The sequence below is a fragment of the Aspergillus thermomutatus genome, assembly GCF_002237265.1.
Source record: "Aspergillus thermomutatus strain HMR AF 39 chromosome Unknown NODE_34, whole genome shotgun sequence".
Lineage (NCBI taxonomy): Eukaryota > Fungi > Ascomycota > Eurotiomycetes > Eurotiales > Aspergillaceae > Aspergillus > Aspergillus thermomutatus.
Genome location: NW_020798083.1, coordinates 74737 through 93379, shown reverse-complemented (window position 1 = coordinate 93379; position 18643 = coordinate 74737). Strand labels below are relative to the sequence as shown.

The 18643-nt window shown below is 52.9% G+C and overlaps 7 protein-coding genes across 7 annotated transcripts; 2 read left to right on the top strand and 5 right to left on the bottom strand.

Moving 5' to 3' along the window:
• Positions 1–436: 436 nt before the first annotated feature.
• CDV56_107882 (uncharacterized protein) lies at positions 437–2514 on the top strand (the record flags this gene model as incomplete). Its single annotated transcript, XM_026761501.1, has 3 exons — positions 437–777; positions 893–1223; positions 1291–2514. 3 exons carry the CDS (start codon positions 437–439, stop codon positions 2512–2514), a joined length of 1896 nt encoding a protein of 631 aa, XP_026616822.1.
• A 378-nt stretch (positions 2515–2892) lies between these two features.
• CDV56_107823 (FAD-binding oxidoreductase) lies at positions 2893–4410 on the top strand (the record flags this gene model as incomplete). The annotated part of the gene is made up of 1 exon (XM_026761442.1): positions 2893–4410. One exon carries the CDS (start codon positions 2893–2895, stop codon positions 4408–4410), a length of 1518 nt encoding a protein of 505 aa, XP_026616821.1.
• A 289-nt stretch (positions 4411–4699) lies between these two features.
• CDV56_107732 (putative 5'-nucleotidase) lies at positions 4700–6900 on the bottom strand (the record flags this gene model as incomplete). Its single annotated transcript, XM_026761351.1, has 4 exons — positions 4700–6194; positions 6248–6441; positions 6528–6738; positions 6797–6900. The coding sequence occupies 4 exons, from the start codon at positions 6898–6900 to the stop codon at positions 4700–4702; spliced, it is 2004 nt and encodes a 667-aa protein (XP_026616820.1).
• Positions 6901–7474: 574 nt separating this feature from the next.
• On the bottom strand, positions 7475–9468 carry CDV56_107624 (uncharacterized protein; the record flags this gene model as incomplete). Its single annotated transcript, XM_026761243.1, has 2 exons — positions 7475–9362; positions 9434–9468. 2 exons carry the CDS (start codon positions 9466–9468, stop codon positions 7475–7477), a joined length of 1923 nt encoding a protein of 640 aa, XP_026616819.1.
• A 1513-nt stretch (positions 9469–10981) lies between these two features.
• On the bottom strand, positions 10982–14869 carry CDV56_107400 (5-oxoprolinase; the record flags this gene model as incomplete). The annotated part of the gene is made up of 2 exons (XM_026761019.1): positions 10982–12298; positions 12347–14869. The coding sequence occupies 2 exons, from the start codon at positions 14867–14869 to the stop codon at positions 10982–10984; spliced, it is 3840 nt and encodes a 1279-aa protein (XP_026616818.1).
• A 211-nt stretch (positions 14870–15080) lies between these two features.
• On the bottom strand, positions 15081–15314 carry CDV56_107375 (uncharacterized protein; the record flags this gene model as incomplete). Its single annotated transcript, XM_026760994.1, has 1 exon — positions 15081–15314. One exon carries the CDS (start codon positions 15312–15314, stop codon positions 15081–15083), a length of 234 nt encoding a protein of 77 aa, XP_026616817.1.
• Positions 15315–15593: 279 nt separating this feature from the next.
• Positions 15594–17923, bottom strand: CDV56_107250 (transcription factor domain-containing protein; the record flags this gene model as incomplete). The annotated part of the gene is made up of 8 exons (XM_026760869.1): positions 15594–16060; positions 16117–16488; positions 16547–16625; positions 16707–16782; positions 16851–16954; positions 17008–17516; positions 17567–17812; positions 17866–17923. The coding sequence occupies 8 exons, from the start codon at positions 17921–17923 to the stop codon at positions 15594–15596; spliced, it is 1911 nt and encodes a 636-aa protein (XP_026616816.1).
• Between the last annotated feature and the right edge of the window lie 720 nt (positions 17924–18643).

Sequence of the window (18643 nt, the reverse complement as noted above, 5' to 3'; positions counted from 1 at the left end):
GATTCCGATGCTCTCATTGTATCCAGGTCGTAAAGCCATTCCGTACTTGACGGTAAGGGGGTTTGTCGCTGTCGATAGAGGCTCCCAAAACAAACAGTAGAACTAACCACAAAAGGCAATTCACAGGTCCTTACGGGCGGTCAGTTATCGTCTCTTCCGCCCACCACAAAGAGCTTAAACTCCGGAGCTTCTTCCGCTTCTTTTACGGTCGTCAAGTCTCTGCCACAGAGACGCGATCAACCACATTCTTTGCGCTGCTTACGACTTCGATTCATTCTTTGCATAGTGAGAATAATGGGCTCTTGTCGATAATTCCTTACTCTCCTCACAGTTCATACGACCGCCGAGCTCCCATGGTCGCCAACAGCTTGAAACTGCCCACCACCTTTCCGACGTAAACTATTCCTCCTATTGCTGCTTCTCGCGATTGCCAACTATGGCGGGCCAGGGCACTCCTGTATTGGATCGCTTCCTAGCAGGAATCACTGATCTTGTGAAAGAGCGCGATGGAGCCAAGCTTCAGGATTTCTTGCAGATCGAGCCTCCTCTACCCCACGTGTACCGACAAATGGTGGACGAGCTGCGGCAACAGTATCCCAGCGGATCGCCAAAAGAAGCAAACCTATTACGACGATGCGAAGAGGTTGTGCCGCGTACCAAAGGAGCTAGCTCGTGGGCGGCTTTCCCTACCTTTATGAAGCTATACTTTAGCTTTCTTCGCGATGTCAATGTCGACAATCTCCTCGAGACTTACAACCTGCTCAAGGGGCTTCTCAAGTAAGTCGCGGCCGTCTATTTTCCGCTTGTCTCGACCCGGTTCACTGGCGAGTCTCTCACCGATATTGCGGTTTCGTGACGCGATAACTGATTCATACCTTTTTGAACCAAACAGCCAATGCGTCATAGCTCTCGGCGGCAGTCAAATGGGTGTTATAGTGCTACCGACCGTCCTCTATTTGTCCAAAGTCCTTGCAAAGCTAGCAATGGGTCTGGACCGTCGGCCGGAGTTGATTGCACACTTATTGAGGCAGGAGGGTAGTTCGAACCAGGAAGAGAGCGTCGAGAAAGTCACCCTGGTGGAGCAGTCTGCAAATGTTGTCCGTGAAGCCTTCATCAAGTGCCTTACCGATCGTAGCGGCACCCCAGGGATTCATGGAAAGCCTGAGGGCAAGCGAGTGGGGATCTATCTTATGGCCAATCTGTGCTTGAAACTACTCTTTCAGGTGTGCATTTACCCTCGACATACAGTCTATCGTTATCAAGTACACATCAACTGAAACAGTCATACAGTGCGGTAAGCTGCGAAATGCGGAACAAATGTTCGCCAGCATCAGTGCCCAATCACCGCCTCTGAAATACTTCCCGGCTTCTCAGCGAGTCACTTATCTATATTACCTCGGGCGCTATCTGTTCTCCAACAACCTCTTCTATCCTGCGCAGATCGCATTGCACGCTGCCTACGACCAGTGTCACCGCCAGGCTGTCAGTCAGAAACGCATGATTCTCACGTACCTTATTCCATGCAACATCATCATGGGCCGCTTCCCTTCACTGCAACTCTTGCAAAAGCCTGAATGCGAAGGACTCGCTGAGCGATTCATTCCAATCTGCCAATTGATCGTTCGCGGGGATTACATTGCCTTCCGAGAGCATCTTGCAGTGGACTCGCCAACGACCGAATGGTATGCAAAGCGAGGCATCTTGCTTCCTTTGCGGAATCGATGTGAAATTCTAGTATGGCGGTCATTAGCACGTAAGGTGTTTATACACGCTGGCTTTCACGGAGAACCTCAAGGGCAATCCCAACGCGGACCGCCGCCCTATCTTTACTTGAGCAAACTGGAAACGGCTGTGCGATGGCTTCAGTCGCAACATACTCAGGCATCCCTCGGAGCTATCGGAGTTATACAACCCAGCAGGGCGCAGGACGCAAAGGCGGGTAGCAACAACTCTGGGTCCCAGATCGTCTTCAAGATATTAGATCCTGACTTTACCGGGGTGAGTGGCGTTGACGCCGGAGAGCTGGAGTCTGACGCTATTTTGCAATCCAAGTATGGAGACTATCTAGCTCCAGACGGCTACTTTGATGCTCTGGGTCAATGGCAAGACAATCCTACGGGCACCTTAGTCGATGGCGAACTAGATGCAGACTACAGTCAATTTGAGCTAGATCCGTACGCTCATCACCTAGACCAGGGACAAGAAAAGCCAACACCTATGATGCGCGAGCTTGAGTCTATTCTTGCGTCGCTCCTGACTCAAGGTCTCATGCGCGGATACCTTACGCACAGAAATCCTCGGTTTGCGATTCCTGGTGCACGACTTCGTGGTGCCTTGCCTACTGGCTTTCCGAATGTCTGGCAAACCATCTCTGCACGGGAAGGAGAAGATGATACTGTGCCTGGATGGGTGCAACCCCCCTCACCGATGGCATCTCAGTTTGCTGCCGCTACTGCCGGCGGCGGTGGAAGAGTCGTGAACTTGGCCGGTGCGCGCCCAGTTGGAGTTCAATGATGCTTTCAATATGGATGGCTTCAAGAAATGCCTAGCAACGAGCTGAAACACGCCGGGAACCGCCGCTGCAGAGCACAAGGTGTCCGATCGATGTGATAGCCTCTGTCGGAAGTTTCAAATGATCCTAAGGGTGTTGCGCCTGCATTCGAAGATCATCGTTTACGAAACTCGCAATGTTTAAGACAATCATTCGACCGCAGAATGCGACTGCACTGTTGCTAACCGGAAGTGCGTTAGTCGATCCACTTCGGAGTAATTCGGTAGCCTAGTTGGTGTGGATACAAACCAGCACAAGGTACGGAGTAGTCAGATCTATCTACTTCTCTACGTCATCACCCGCTCTCCTCTCATTCCAACAAAGTCCCAAGTCATCACAACATGGACGATCACAATGAGGCCGTGGCGACCATTGCCGGTCAGGTCAAAGAATTCCAACGTCGCCAACAACCATTTCGCATCTATCATGGCTCGACAAATAGTACACGGCAGTCTCAACATGATCACAACAACACCATCAACACCGCACACCTAAGTCATGTTATACGCACCGATTGCGAAGCTCAAACCGTGCTGGTCGAACCCAATGTCCCCATGGACCAGCTTGTCCAGGCAACTCTGGCTGCTGGCCTGGTCCCTCTTGTCGTGATGGAGTTTCCTGGTATCACTGCCGGGGGAGGGTTTTCCGGGACATCCGGCGAAAGCAGCTCCTTTCGGCACGGCTTCTTTGATGCCACTGTTAATTGGATTGAGATAGTCCTGCCAAACGGCGAGGTACGGATTGCGTCAAAAACCACGGATCCCGATCTCTTCTGGGGCGCTGCGTCGGCATTCGGCACTCTGGGTGTCGTCACCTTGCTCGAGGTACAGTGCCGGCAGGCCAAACCTTATGTCGAGCTGAAGTACCAGTCTACCTCATGCATGGATAATGCCATGGACATCTTCCGTGCTGCGGCCGCTGATCCGCAGATCGATTACCTCGACGGGATTGTCTTCGCCAAGGACCAGATCGTCGTGTGTACAGGACGGCTGACCGATTATTTGCCTGCAAATACCAAACCGCAACGCTTCACCGGCTCTCGGGATCCGTGGTTCTATCTTCATGCACAGAAATGTGCAAATTCACTTTCAAGAGAACTAGACTACATCCCGTTGACAGACTACCTTTTCCGCTATGACCGCGGCGGGTTCTGGGTTGCCCGGTACGCCTACTTGTATTTCCTAGTTCCATTCAACTGTATCACACGCTACATTCTCGACTATTTCATGCATACGCGGGTGATGTACCATGCTCTACACGAGAGCGGACACTCCAAGCGGTACATCATCCAAGACGTGGCGGTACCATACACTGCGACAACCGAGTTCCTCGACTGGCTGGACCAGAAACAGAATTTTGGCGCATACCCCATCTGGCTGTGCCCCCTCCGGCATTCAGAGGGGCTGATGTCACGTACTGGTTCGAACAATTCCGTCCTGCCACCGACCGGTCAAGAGGAGGACGGGTACCTCATGAACTTTGGCCTGTGGGCTCCGTCTCCCTTCCACAGCAACACAGCTGAATTCATCGCCCAGAATCGCCGGCTGGAAGGTAAAGTTCGCGAACTCGGCGGAAAGAAGTGGTTATATGCGCATGCGTACTACACCGAAGATGAATTCTGGTCTATATACGACAGGAAGAAATACGACCAGCTGAGGGAGAGATATCATGCGTCGTACCTGCCTGATCTGTATCAAAAGGTTCGGGTTAAACTTGCCGCGCCTGAGGATGGTAAAGGCAGTGGTGGGGGCTCTATCAGAGATGCTGTGTGGAACCTCTGGCCTGTGAGTGGTTTGTATGGTGTCTACAAAGCGTGGAGGGGAGGGGATTACCTGCTCAAGACGAAGGCAAAAGAGTAAGGCTTCTAGTCAATGAGCAGTGGTGCTACATTTCGTGTTCTCATGTGATGGTTGACACGGGCAATGAGGGTGATAGAAAAGACATGATATAACAAATGAATATGTACTAATTGCCAAGCATCCCATCTATTATCTGTCATATATCATAAGTCGTTCTCTATTGTGCGTAGACCAGAAGTAACCATTGCTCACAGAGCTGGAATAAGAAGACAAACACCCGAAATGCTACATCTACCCAAAACAATCCAACTACAACTCGACGGTCAGCCTGCGACTACGCGGTCGGCAACTACCCCTCGATGACAATCCGCCCCTCAAGTCTGGGCGCGATGCCGGGCGTCCACGCCGGAGTGAAGCCCTGTGCATCATCGACCGTGTTGAGCGTCGCGGGCTTCAACCCAGCGGCATGCATCCATTTCCGGACCGCCCGGCGCGCAAGCCGCAGCCGATGCTCCTCCTCCGCGGCGGAGCGGGCGGGCAGGGTGACGTAGTTTGTGGTTGGCTGTGGGGAGGTCAAGATATCCGGATCCGAATCCGAGTCCGAGTCCATGCTCGTTTGGTCCTCGTCCTTGCGGCCGTTGCCACTCCCATTTGCTTCGATTTCGGGGAACCGGCCGTAGAAGTAGTGGTTGGTGCGTTTCAGATTCGGGCGGCAGGGGAGAGGCCGGCTGGGCACCTTCTCGGAGACAGGGGAGGGTTGCGCGGAGGGGGGTTTCAGCCAGCCGTCGCAGTGGAGATTCTGGTGGACTTGCGCCCAGTGCCTCGATAGACTCTTGCTCCAGCGCTGCCACTTGCCCAGGATCTTGAGGCTGAGGAAGTACTGGCGGAGGATGGTGCTGATCATCACACCGTTCTCTTCGTCGACGATCTCTTCCACGTCGCCTCCGGCTGACTGCACGAGAAGAGAGGCGAACCCGTCCTTTCCGCGTGCCATGTAGCCCCTCGTGGCGAGGACATAGCTCCGTTCGAACTCGACCGATTGCCCGCCCACCTTGGCCCAGTTGAGGCGCGAGCCAGGGGGTGCAGACGGGTTGAAGCCAAAGGAGATATTCGATACCTGCGGGAAACGTCCCTCGAGGGCGGGGAGCTGGCTCACTCCGTTTTCTAGAGCATCCATCAGTGCTGAGCCCGTGACACGGAGCAAGACCACCGGGTCCTCGAAGGGGAAGCAGTTTAGTAGATCCTTGAGTCGTAGCAGACCGGGCGGGTAAATCTGGTCACCGCGGATTGTCCCGCCGGCCATCATGGCGCAGTCTGCGGCATAGTAAAATCGCATGAGATCGCAGACAAAGTTGCCGAGATTGGACTCCCTCTGACGAACCGTGGTGAAACGGCCGTCGAGCGGACGAACCGTGTATCCGACCGGCTTTTCCAGCTTCGCCTTGAGGCTCGAGGTCAAGCGGCCTACCATCGCTACGGTGGCGGGATCTTCGGGAATCGTTCGAACTATATCGCGACGGACGATGTCAAAGTCCCATCCCGGTCCATCGGCCTTGCGCCACGCCTCGATATAGCTCAGTTGTTTGAAATCGGTGCCGGATCGCAAGATATGGGTGTTGTTGATCACCGCATGTCCGTAAAAATGATCATGCCCTCCTAAGATAAGATCAATCGTACCAGGGGGAAGGTTCTGCGCCAGTTTATAGTCGTTCGGCTCTCGTTGGTGGGTGACGGCTACAATAATATCCGCGCCCTGTTGGCGCAGTTTCGGTGCGAGCTCTAACGCGGTTTTCGAGGCGGACTTATAGATCAGATCAGGAGGGAGGGAGTTGATGGTTCCTAGCCTTGGGATTGTCAATTTGTCTCCCCGGAACATAGGTATCCTTCAACAACCTACCATTCTCGCTCTCCCAGCCCGATAACGCCAACCTTCAGTCCGTTTGACGATGTCAGCATAACAGTCTTCTCGCAGTTGGCGATCGGGACGTCTGGACCTAGCGCCGGGTCTAGAACATTGGCAAGCAGCCAGGGGAACCTGCACTGGCTGCGCAAATGACGAAACTGTGCGACACCGAAATCGAGATCGTGATTCTGTCAAACCCGCCAGCGTGTTAGCCATGTTACATCAGCGCCACACCCTGGACTCAATCAACCCCGTGTGAAACATGCTCACGTACCCCAACACAAGCTACATCCGTCCCTGCTTTGTTCAGGAACGGTACCATATGTCGCCCTTTGGTGACTGTGCTCTCGAGACTGGGGTTAAAGGCATCGCCGGAGAAGAAGGTCAGGACGTCGGGAAGTCCGGTAAATCGCGGGTGAGAACGATAGTAGTTAATCACGGACTGGAATCGGGAGACACCACCAACGGGTTCAGCGGACCCAGGTCTAGGACATGGTCAGTCATGGAGATAGAACTTGTGGTCGGTGAGGGGGACAACCGTACTCCACATGGTACACATCGTTGTAGTGGATCAGACGCAAATCAGGCGTGCCTGTTCTGTTGGAGGAATGTGTGATGGTGAGGCCATCGAGTTCGATTGGAGTCATCGTTTATAGGGAACAGCAATGTCAAGCAGGAGAGGTGGAGAGAAAGAGGAGTGAAAGAGGAGTGAAAGAGGAGGACAGCTGAACGAGATAAAGGCAGGCCGGGGATCAGCTGGTGCTGTCCGAGGCATCCAGGCTGCAAGGCACCTGCGGAGCTAGCGTTGCCACCACCAATTACAGCAGCTGGATCCGCGCGGAGATCAGCGGGTTCGTCAGTGGAAACTCCATAGTTCGATCTACAGTAAACAAATGACGTACGACACGAGGATGATCCTCCAGATATCATCGATCGAGTCAGATATATTGCAGTAAGCATGGGGTGACTATATCAATTAATGGAAGTGGTGATGGCCGTCGGATTTGGTACAGCGTTGTGAATGGAGAGTATACAGGATCAATGTCATCATCCAGGAGTAGAGTCGTATGCATTGGTAGACCAAGATTTCCCTGAACGCCTCGCCTTATGCAAATCAACAGATAAACACATAAATAGTGACAGGCCAACATCCCAAGGTATCCTGACGAAAACTCAAAGCAAGAAAAGTAGAAGCAAACATGAGAAACGAAACAAAACCGACTATACCCTTCTTTCAGTCACTGTCCAGCGTCGTTTCGTAGCGGCTTCCCGGTCCTTAGATACCGGTATGCTACCCCAGAGACCTCGCTGGGAAAAGGTCCTTTGAGGCAGATTGTTTGATTGCCCGGCTGGCTCCTCAGGCTTTGGCGCAGAACCGTTTGCCTGACCTGTAACGACTGCATCAGAGGAAGCAGATCTCCGGTCGCCAAAGTTGGGTAAAATATCATCAGCCGATTCGTGTATAATCGAGGCCGGGCCCCATAGGCCATTGGAGCCCTTCGGCGCTGTAGAGGGGCGCAAAAGGGTCCAAGAACGCGACCCGACACCCGAATTCGGGGAGGGACCAATCATGAATTGTCCCTGAGAAAGCGAAGGACGCGACGCAAGTCGATGACGATAAGCGGAAATCGAGGGAGTGACCACGCTGTTAGGTGAGGATAAGCTGGACGTGGACGGGATTGGATTCACGTTAGGACGTAGATGATCAGTCGAGGCCACAAGCCGTAAGCTGTAACCTTTTGTGACTGGGGCCTCTTCTGACGTTCCAGAGGGCAAAAAGTACCCCAGAGGACCGTCTGCCTCAATTTGTTCGTCCGCATTGTCCTTGCGGACGGACATGGTAAGGGATGCTGTTTGGAAATCCAACAGCACAGGCTCTCCAGTCAGCGCCCCAACCAGGGCATTGCATCCCGCCCCGTGAGTAATCACGACCAGAATGGTGTCGGTCGCATCATCCTCATCAGCTGGCTGGTGTAGATCCCCGTTGATTCCGGGCTGTTGCGAGTGTCGCCGCGGTCGGCCAGTCCCGGTACCTTGGTCGTTGTTGCGGTACCAGGAGAGCATTCGCTCGAACCCAGTACGGAAGCGCGAGTGCATGGCACTCCACTCCTCGCCGTACTCCCCTCCACTGCCCCAGTTCTGGGGCTCACGCATGCTGTCCCACTGGTAGTCAATCTTCACGCAGGCGTTGCGCGCGTGCGTAACATATCCTACAGGGATGGGGTCTGAGGGCGAGATGGCGTAGCTTGGAGTGGGAGGCGTGTATGCGCCGTCTGGAATAGGTGGAAGATCAGTGTTGATTTTGCCGAGGATTCTTCTAGCGTGAGGCGTTTCGGCGGACTTGAGACTGTCGTAGCTCCCTGCACGGTTCCTTTGGCCCTGAGGTTGGGTGACACCCGAGGAAGGGCCAACATTGTTTGCGGTTTCATCAGCGGGGGTTGTGTTAGGGTTTGTGAAACCACCCCAGCCTCCAGGGAAGTAGCCTGTAGTCGGCTTGTTGGCAGTGTCCGCTTCGGGAACGACGTCGTCCCCGCGCCGAAGTAATTCGGCCTTGGCAGCAGCGATGAGCCTTTCTGACTTGGGGGGAGGGGTGATCTGGTCAAAGTAGTCTGGGCTCAACCACTCACCCAGGAATGCGTCCACGCGCAGAAGACACCGATGATCCTGGGGAGCAGGCATCGGAGGGACAGCTGTGACCGGACTCGAGACAGACTCTCTGGATGAGTCTGCAGCTAATCCCATAGGATATCCAGTGGCCTGAGCGGAGTTTGAAGCGACTGCGGGGTGAACAATCTCAGTGTCCGGATAGTGCTGGCTGATTCCCGAGCTGACCGCGATGGCAGTCTGCACGCAACGAAGATATGGAGAAGTATGAATTATGATTCTGCGCTTCTTCCTGGGTTTCTGGAGCGATGACGGGAATTTCGGCTCGTCTCGTGGTACCAAGGACGAAACTGGGGGATGCTCGTCGAACGACTGCAGTAGGTCGATGATCCGAGCTCCGAGTGCGCGAGACTGGAGCCAACCGCCATAGGAGAGGGGAGGGTCATAGGGAGTCGGAGAGGTGAGGTGCCAATTTTTGTCGGCAGCATCTAGTCGAGCGCCATGTCTGGAGGTCAGAGTGTCAGCAGGAAGTCGCTAAATCAGGAGCTCATGAATTTCCACCCCTTTCGACCATACCTGGCTATAACAATGGCCGCGGGTAGTTTCCCCATGGCAGGAACGTCAAACTGAACGTCTAGGTAAGGGAAGGACGGATAAAAGAAGAGGAAAAAAGAACAAGGGAAGAGAAAATTCTTTCTGGTTGTTAAATCGACCGGCCAAGGGAGGGGGACGCTCTCCAGCTGTTCGTTGTGAAGGTCCGGCGGGGTAAATGTGACTGATGATGCCTGGTCAAGCCATCAGATCAGGTCATTTTGTTTCATACTGCAGATGAGAATCATGAGAATAGGATATAGCTGTAGCATGAAGGTCAGTATCAGGGTATCTGCCACATCATCCACATTGTGCCTAGCACCCTGTATGTAGTAAGTATAGCAAAACTTGTTAGAATGGCTCTTTTGCTTCTATTTTTCTTTTTACCCCGGCTTTATCAGAAATAAAATTAACACTAATTACATTAGTTAATCATTCTTCTGTCTTTGTCTTTTGACATGTGATTCTGCTTATGTAAAGCAGGAATGGAGTCGCCATTCTTCAAGGAGTTCAGTCATGAGAGCATTCATCATTAGATAGAGAGGTGGACAAGAGGAAGCCATCTTGTTGAGTATGGCTGACTGGTATAGATATGTTCTTCTTCCTCTCTCGGTTAAATGAAACAGATCCAATGGTGATCATTGTTGTATGACCTCCTGGATGGAACTGCTCCGTCGGACGAAGCGAAGACCATGAGTGCTGCCTCAGGCGCCGAGTCATCAGGTCGATATCTTGAGTCTCTCTCCAGCAGAGACCAGGTCAGGGGCTTTAAATATCCGGATTATGAGTGTCCCAGCTCTTCACATGTCTCAATTTGGGTTAATTAGATAAGAATACTCCATAGTAGACCACATCCTAGTCCTTCCACCCTTCCGCACTACAGATCGCCTTGCAGCATGCTTGTTTAGGCTCATGCGAGGAGCCTTAGCGACAATGTCTCGCTACGACATTTCCGAGCCCAGAATTCTTCCGAGGCTCACTGCGTATTATTTCCAATCCGAACTAGCGTCTATTCCTTTTGACACGCAGCACGTTCCTTTTTACCCCTTAACCCACCGATTAGATTGTGTTTGACTTGCTTCCGATCAACGGCCTAGATGATCCGTCTGGTGTTGTGCCTTCCGAGAAAAACATCCCCTCGACGTGATACTTTACCATTGCCATGGCTCTAAAGCATGGGTCCCATCATTTGTGGAGATAAAGGACGATCATTGGCAGATTGTGGCAATGAATTGGATGATTCTTGAATTTGGTATACACAGTGCTTTGCTCCGTCACTATCCAATGGCTTCTTCAGTCTGCGCTATTCGACTGGAAAAACACCTGTGTTGAGAGATGTGAGCTGGGACACTTCAAGAGTACAACAATTGCTCCCGACCAACCAGGGTGGCGACCAACTCCTGAGTGATTTTCCACGTCTACGTAGACTTGATAGATGGATAAGTACATAGGTATAGACTCAATTTGAAATCAGAGTATTGCTTAGATTCGTCAACATTCCTTATTAAACTCGCTATGACATATGATAAATGCTCATGCAGCGCCCCATCCACCACCACCAGCAGTCATAATCACAAATCGGTCATGGGTGTTCACGGACACTGTATTCTTCCCGCCAATATTCACCTGTCGCTCCACGCCCGTCTCCTTCTCCGTGGTAACCCACAGATTCAACCCTGGCTGCGCATCTTCCCCGCCCTCCAGTCCGTACGGACGATGCACTCGTCGCTCCGAGAGGATAGAGCACTGCATCGGGGCGAGGAATTCAATCTCCCGAATCACGCCGTCCCCGCCGGGATGCAGACCCTTGCCGCCCGATCCCTGGCGCAGGGTGAACTGCCTCAGCAGCGTCGGGTACCGCTTCTCCAGGATCTCGGGATCCGTGATCCGCGTGTTGGTCATGTGCACGTGCACCCCGGACTCCCCGTCCCAGGTCGGCCCGGCGCCGCTGCCCCCTGCAATGGTCTCGTAATACCCGAACCCCGGGAGCGTCTCGCCCGTGTCCGGGTCGGTGCGCGCATTCGTGCCAAAGGTGAGGTTGTTGCAGCAGCCCTGCGAGGCGGCGCAGGCGCGGAACGCCTTGAGCACGACGTCCGTGATGCGCTGCGAGGTCACGACGTTGCCGCCGACGACGGCGGCGGTCTTGGTCGGGGAGAGGATGCTGGGTGATGGGACTCGGATGTCGATCGGGGCCAGGCAGCCTTGGTTGAGAGGCACATCGGCGTTGATCATGCATCGCAGGGAGTAGATGATCGCCGAGTGGGTGATGGCGATCGGGGCGTTCCAGCAACCATAGACCTCCGGACCGGTGCCGGCGAAGTCGAAGACCGCCGAGCCGTCCGAGCCATTGATGGTGACCTTGAGCTTGATCGGGGTGCCGTCGTCCATGTAGTCGACTGCTTCCAAGGGTTGGCCGTCGTACTTCTTGTGGAGCCCCTTGAGGAGGTCGCGGACGGCCCTCTCGGCTGTGTGCTGGATGGCGTACATGTACTTCTGGACGGTCTCGACGCCGTACTCGGTGAAAAGAGCCTGGATCAGAGAGATACCGCGCGCGTTGGCAGCGATCTGCGCTTTCAGGTCCGAGATGTTGTCGCTGACGCATCGTGCTCCCGAGCATCCGTCGTACTGAGCGGGTCCGTCAACCAGAAGCTCCATGATGCGTTTTTCGTCGAAGACGCCGTTGCTGACGATCTTGTCGCCCTCGATCGCCGCTCCTTCTTGCCACAACTCCGTGGATTTGGGGGGCATCGATCCAGGGAGAATACCTCCAATGTCCGCGTGATGGCCGCGAGATGCTACATAGAACATGATCTCCGTGCCACCGGGGCGGTCAAAGACGGGTGTAATAACCTGGTGATGTCAGTACATAGGATAGCGGATGGAAATAGTGGAGCGTACCGTTATATCTGGCAAGTGAGTTCCACCACAGCAGGGGTGGTTGGCAACTAGAACGTCGCCGTCTTTCAGATTTCCTAACCACTTCTGGTGCTGGTACCGGACAGCAAACTGCATAGAGCCCAGATGAACAGGGACATGAGGCGCGTTGGCGACAAGACCTCCATCAGGGGAGAACAGAGCACAGGAAAAGTCCAGACGCTCCTTGATATTAGTTGATACCGAGGTCTTCTGGAGCGTACGGCCCATCTGCTCTGCGATGGACATGAAACGATGGCCGAAGATGCTGAGCCGGATGGGATCGATGTTGGATGACTCATCGTTGGCGGCAGACGCATCGGTCTTAGTATCCTTGAGATCAATTACGATGCACGTCTCCAGAATGCTTGCAACAGCACTGGGTGCGACCACAATGGTCTGTGTCTTGTCGATGATGATGGCAGGCCCATGTACTCGAGTGCTCTTCTCGAGCTTATCGAGCAGATACACAGGGGTGTCGATGCGGCTAGAGTGGCCATCAAAGTATGCCTTGGTGACATTATCAGGCTCACCACTGACGTCTTTCAAAGGCGCTTCCTTCAGCTGGACCAGTGGGCTCTTTTCCGTCCGCACTTTGGAAGAGGCGGTGGTACGCACGCGAATGTCATCGACGAGAACTGCTCGCTCCGAGTTGAAACCGAATTCTCGGCGATGACGCTCTCGGAATTGCTCGAGAAAGCCAGAGTCCTCCTCCGGCTTCAAGATCATCAGGCTGGTGTCCGACCCTTCATATCGCATGTTGAGGTACAGTTCATGATGGACCTGGTCGGCACGGAAGCCTTGTGTCATCATCTCCTCGGTAGCCGCTTTGGTCATGCCGTCGAATCGTTTCTGCAGCGTCGACTGCGAGGCCTGGTAGTCAGCAGAGACCGGCTCCTGAGACTCCTTGACGACTTCAGCCAAGGCCAGACCGTAAGCGGACAGGACGGAGGAGTATTTGTGGATGATGATGCGGGAGATTCCAAGCGATGCGGCAACGGAGCAGGCGTGCTGGCCACCAGCACCACCAAAGCAAGCCAGATGATGGGAAGCAGTTTCATATCCGCGAGCCTCGGTCAAATTACGAATAGGGCGAGCCATGGACTCGTCCGCCACCTTCAAGAAACCCAAGGCGATCTCTTCCGGCGTATACTCTGACTGGCCCTTTTCTCTCCTTTCAGTGTTGATCTTGTCCGTGAGTTCGTTGAATAGCTTCGTAGTGGCTTCCAGGTCAAGGGGCTGGTCCTCGTTCGGACCAAAGATGTGGGGGAAGTATTCGGGCAGCAGGCGACCAAGGAACAGATTGGCGTCCGTCACAGTCAGAGGACCACCCTTGCGGTAACAAGCCGGACCGGGGTGGGCCGAAGCAGATTCAGGACCGACGTAGAACAGGCCGTTCCGCCAGGTGAGGATGGAGCCTCCACCGGCTGCCACAGTGTTGATGTCGAGTTGAGGCGATTGGATGAGGACGCCAGCAACCTTGGATCCGAAAACATGTTCCAGATGGCCGGCAAAGCGGGAAACGTCGGTGGATGTGCCGCCCATGTCGAAACCAATGACGGGAGTCTTCTCAGTGGGATCATAGCTGGTGGCTGCGAAACCGACCACCCCAGCAGCCGGACCAGACAGAATCGCCTTCAGCCCGCTGAATCGGCGAAAGTCAACCAGGCCACCGTCGGATTGCATAAATTCGAATCGGCATTCTCGCTGCTCTTCCAAGCCCCCTTCGAAGGCGGCAGAGATGGAATCAATGTATGTTTTGATGACTGGGGTAAGGTAGGCATCGGCTGCGGCCGACATCCCCCGAGGCACGACCTTGATCATGGGTTGTAATTTGGAAGACAGTGTGACGGAGAACCCCATGCTCTCAGCCAGCTCGCCGATCAGGCGCTCATGCTCTGGATATGCGTATGAATGAACAAGCGCCACGGACAATGACCGATACCCCTGCTCCTTCAGTCTCTGAAGCTCCACTCGAACGGCGTCGAGATCTAGCTCCTTGACCACACGAAACTTCTCGCCTGTCACACCTTCGACGGTGCGGGCGCCGGAGAAGCAGTCCTTGTCGGCAGAAGGATGACAGGGGACGATACGCTCATCCACCTCCACCACGCCTTCTGGCAAGACACCAGGCCTGGCCATTGTTAAGTCAAAAATGTTGGGACGCGATTGATCGCCAATCTTCAAGAGATCTCGGAAGCCTTTCGTTGTGAAGAGTACGGATCGTGCACCTTTCCTTTCAAGCAAGGCATTTGTCGCAACTGTCGTCCCCATTCGCAAACAGCCGATGCGGTCTAGCTCCAATGGCTGTCCTCGAGGGTGAGGCTTGCCAGTCACGAGCTCGAGGATCTGACGGACCCCTTCCGTAGGGGCATCCTCATAGTGACCGGGATCGACAGAAAGCAGCTTGAGAATGATATCTGGGCGACCAGGTACAATGGCATGGACATCGGTGAAAGTACCACCGCGGTCAATGGAAATGGTGATTTTCCCTGATTCTTCCTCCATCTTGTCTGTGTGTGTGTGGAGGTGATGTAAGACCTTTAGAGGATGGAGGGGGGAAATATGGTGTGCTAATAGAACGAGGGGTATGATGGGTATCACCGGTTTATAATAATATACCACTCTTGATTCTAGGAAACACTAAGTTCACTCGGCCTCCGACTTTACAGGGACCGAAACAAGCCATCACTGATAACGACATCACATCACTCGCGAGTCAAGAGCTGATCCGACTGGTTCTCCGCTTGCTGGGCCCAGTCATTCGTGCTTGATGCTCCCAGCCATCGGTGCGGGTGGACTGGATGAGGTCACGTGTCGGCCCGACGGTCGGAGCGTCGGGAGCAGCGGTCCGATGCACCCGGTCATTGGAGATACGGAGAATATCAGAGATGGTATGGTGATGAGTGGGATCAAATAGATACCAGTGATACTGCTGAGGATTTATGGTCATAGCTGAAGGCTGTGTCTTGCACAAATTGTGGTGTGTTGATCAATGATCAGACGATGTTCTCATATGATGGAGTTACCACGGAGTATATATTTTGCTCACGGACCATAAGGACTGGACTGTTCCATACATTTATGGCTCTTCACCCTATGAAAGATGTGCTCACAGCTAGGTGGAGATTCTATATGCAAAGACTTGATATGTGCATCCAGAAAAATAGAAACTAAGATCACAGACTATCCATTGCGCAGCCTTGACAGAGTCTCAATTGTTGAGAACAACTCAATCGTTGTCTTGCCTTCTCAAAGTATTCTCAATCCAGTCAGTGTCCATATCAATATCGATCTGACCAAGAACCTCTTCCCACAATCCTGGATCCTCATTGATATCAAGATGGAACGTGATATCCTGCTGGATTGGCCAATCCGAGGGACCGGCCCTTGTATCATCACCTCTTATAACGGCGTCAGGAGGACTGCGCTGCTGATTGCTGCTAGGTGTTACAGGAGCATTGAAATCAAGCTCCTCCTTGGACAGTTGATTGGATCCAATAGAGGCCCGAAGTTCTAGCAGTAAGGAGTGACGAGACCCGAGGTACGTATTTCCTCGATCTGCCATGCTGCGCAACAGATCCAGTGCCATTTCCATGGTTCTCGCATTTGTCTCATTGTGCGGAAAGGCCGCATTGACCATGATCAGCAGCAGAGCGGCAGAGAAGATGTATTCGCCATCCAAGTAGCCGTAGGTTGCTGAACAGTTCACGGTGAATATCAGTTCAGCTTGAGGGGAATAGAAGAGAACGTACCAACCAAATTGTGCCTTGCTGCAGCGTCCATGATGAGCGTCGTGGCTCGAGCTGCGGTGATGCAACTGTCAATGACTGCAACTGTGTTTTGCGACAGGCCGTCTTTCCAGTCATTTGTGGCTGGTCCTCCGGTCCCTGCATCCAGTCGCCTCTGGATTACATAGAACACTAGAGGTCTGGCAGTCATGTTGATGCATGAGTAAAAGTGAAGGAATATGGAGACTGATTCGCGATTAATATGCGTATCTAGTGTGGTAAAGTCAATGCGTAAGCGATCTGGCACTTGTCGGAGCCAGTCAGACAGGTCGTTTGTAATGCTCTGTACCGATGCCAGGAGATTAGACCCGGATCGAGGTTTCTTGCGGTAGATCTCTATATCGCATGTCAGCATGGCTATTGAAGGACGTAGTTCGAGGAGCTCGACCTTCACCAATTCTGCCCAGAATGCGAGACAATTGGGTGTAGTGAGTGAGAACGACTGACGGCCATGGAACAGCTGTAGGACCGCCCTGCTAAAGGTTAGCAAGGAGTCGTCATTCTCAATGACGAAAGAATAGAAAAGATGGAGAATAAAGTTTTAAAAGTCATACTTCAGGTATCGGCCACATTGTCCCAATATCTTCATCCTGGATAGTGATTGGATTCCCGGACTTGACAGAAAGTAACCTGAACAAGTCAGTAATGCCGTTCCGAAAAGGTGCATGCAGCAGTACCTGTCAAGACTATACACAGACCACCATGCTCGCCGTCGTCGATAGCGATCTGCATCACTCACATCGGGATGTGACACCTCCTGATGGAGTCCTAAAGAGATGGCCATGCGAAGCGCGAGGCCAATCTACAATTCATGTCAGCATGCCATCAATGGAATCGAAATAAAGGAATGCTTACATATAGAAACGCAGCATCACGCCGGTTCAGATTCTGCATGTAATAAGCAACATAGCACAAAACCTCGACGAAGAATATCGAGCCTTCCTCATGAATATCAGGCAGAAAACGCAAGGCATGCTTAAAGTACTTGAAGCCAGGCGGGCCCTCATCTCCTGACCATTGGTTCACTGAATACATGAGCCCATAGGCAATGACAAGGAGGACTTGACAATAAACAAGGCATGACTCTCGGTTTGAGAAGTCAGGAGGGTGATGATAGACGAAATTGAGTCGTTCTTCGAAATCCTCAGGCTGGATCAGGGAAAAGATAGTTCCAATGTAGGCATATTGCACCCAGAACAATCGCTTGGCGAATTCGAACGGTGGCAGCTGCGGCAGAGCCCGAGTGACGGAACGGCGCAGAGACGAAGGATCATCGTACAGAGGACGCACGTCCCATGCGAGATTGGTTGATGACGGATGCAATCGCTTGGCCAGCGCGACCGCTGAAGCAGGGCCAACATAGTCTGAGAGTGGTTTAGCTGATATTATGGACGATGCAATCCGTTAGACATACGATGTTCGCCCGATCGATTTAAGAAAAGATTATCCGTTCCATTATACCACCAATCATCCCGGTCAGGCGGAGTGCTCTGACTGGCGTTGCTATACGGGGTGTTTTGGCTTGGAGTGGAGTCCGATGACAGAGGTGGAAGAGTAAGTCTGTGCTCTGACCCTTGTCTCGCCGCTCTAGCTTGCGACTGAAGCTGACGCAGGTAGCTGTTTGGGATATCGCTGCGGTTAGCATCTCGCGTCTGCTGGCCTTTCTTGCCTTCACATCTGCACTCCTTTCCTCGTCCGCGTGGTCTTGCTCACCTTTCAGGTACCGACACGCGTTTCTCAGCTTCGGAATACACACATATGTGACCTGCATCTTCGCATGCAGCACAGGGATAAGGTGGCGTGCCAGCACATCGGGTCTTTCTGCCTCGACATCGATTGCATCTGCCAACAGCCGTCAGCTCGGTTCTGCAGAAGGTCTTGTCACCACGCACGCTATAACTGAACGCATATTTCCCGACCTGTCTATTGATCGATTCTGCAATCCCATTCGAGCTTTGCTGTGCGCCATTTGGGCAATACTGGTGGCTGTCAAAGACAGCACATAATTATAAGGTACCGCCTCCTTGCCGTTGGGAGTATAGAGAAACTGGCTCCTCAGTAGAGTTGATCTTGTTCAGTTGTCCTTTTCTCAACAGCAGAGGCACCGAGAGTCCAGTAGTTTAGTTCAAGGACTCGATGATGTATGCGATGAGATTGACGATGACTGCGTTGTTTGCCAACTGTTTTCTGAAGGCCTTTAACAGTGTTATGTTGGACACTCACACTGCAGACCTAGTCGCTGAGATTCTGCTCGTATTTGTCAACCCTCAGATATTATATCTCATAAATTAATGCTTATCTTCTCCAGATTCCCCGCATCAATCCGTTGCGTTGGCTTATTGTGGTCACGCAGCCTGGTAGGTAGCTGATAAGTCATCGGCCCGATGGATAATGGGGCACGACCAATCCAGTTGGGCCTTGAGATGACAGGCTTAAGCCACAGAACATTCCGATAAGACCGAAAGCGAAAGGCTGAACCAACTACTTACGC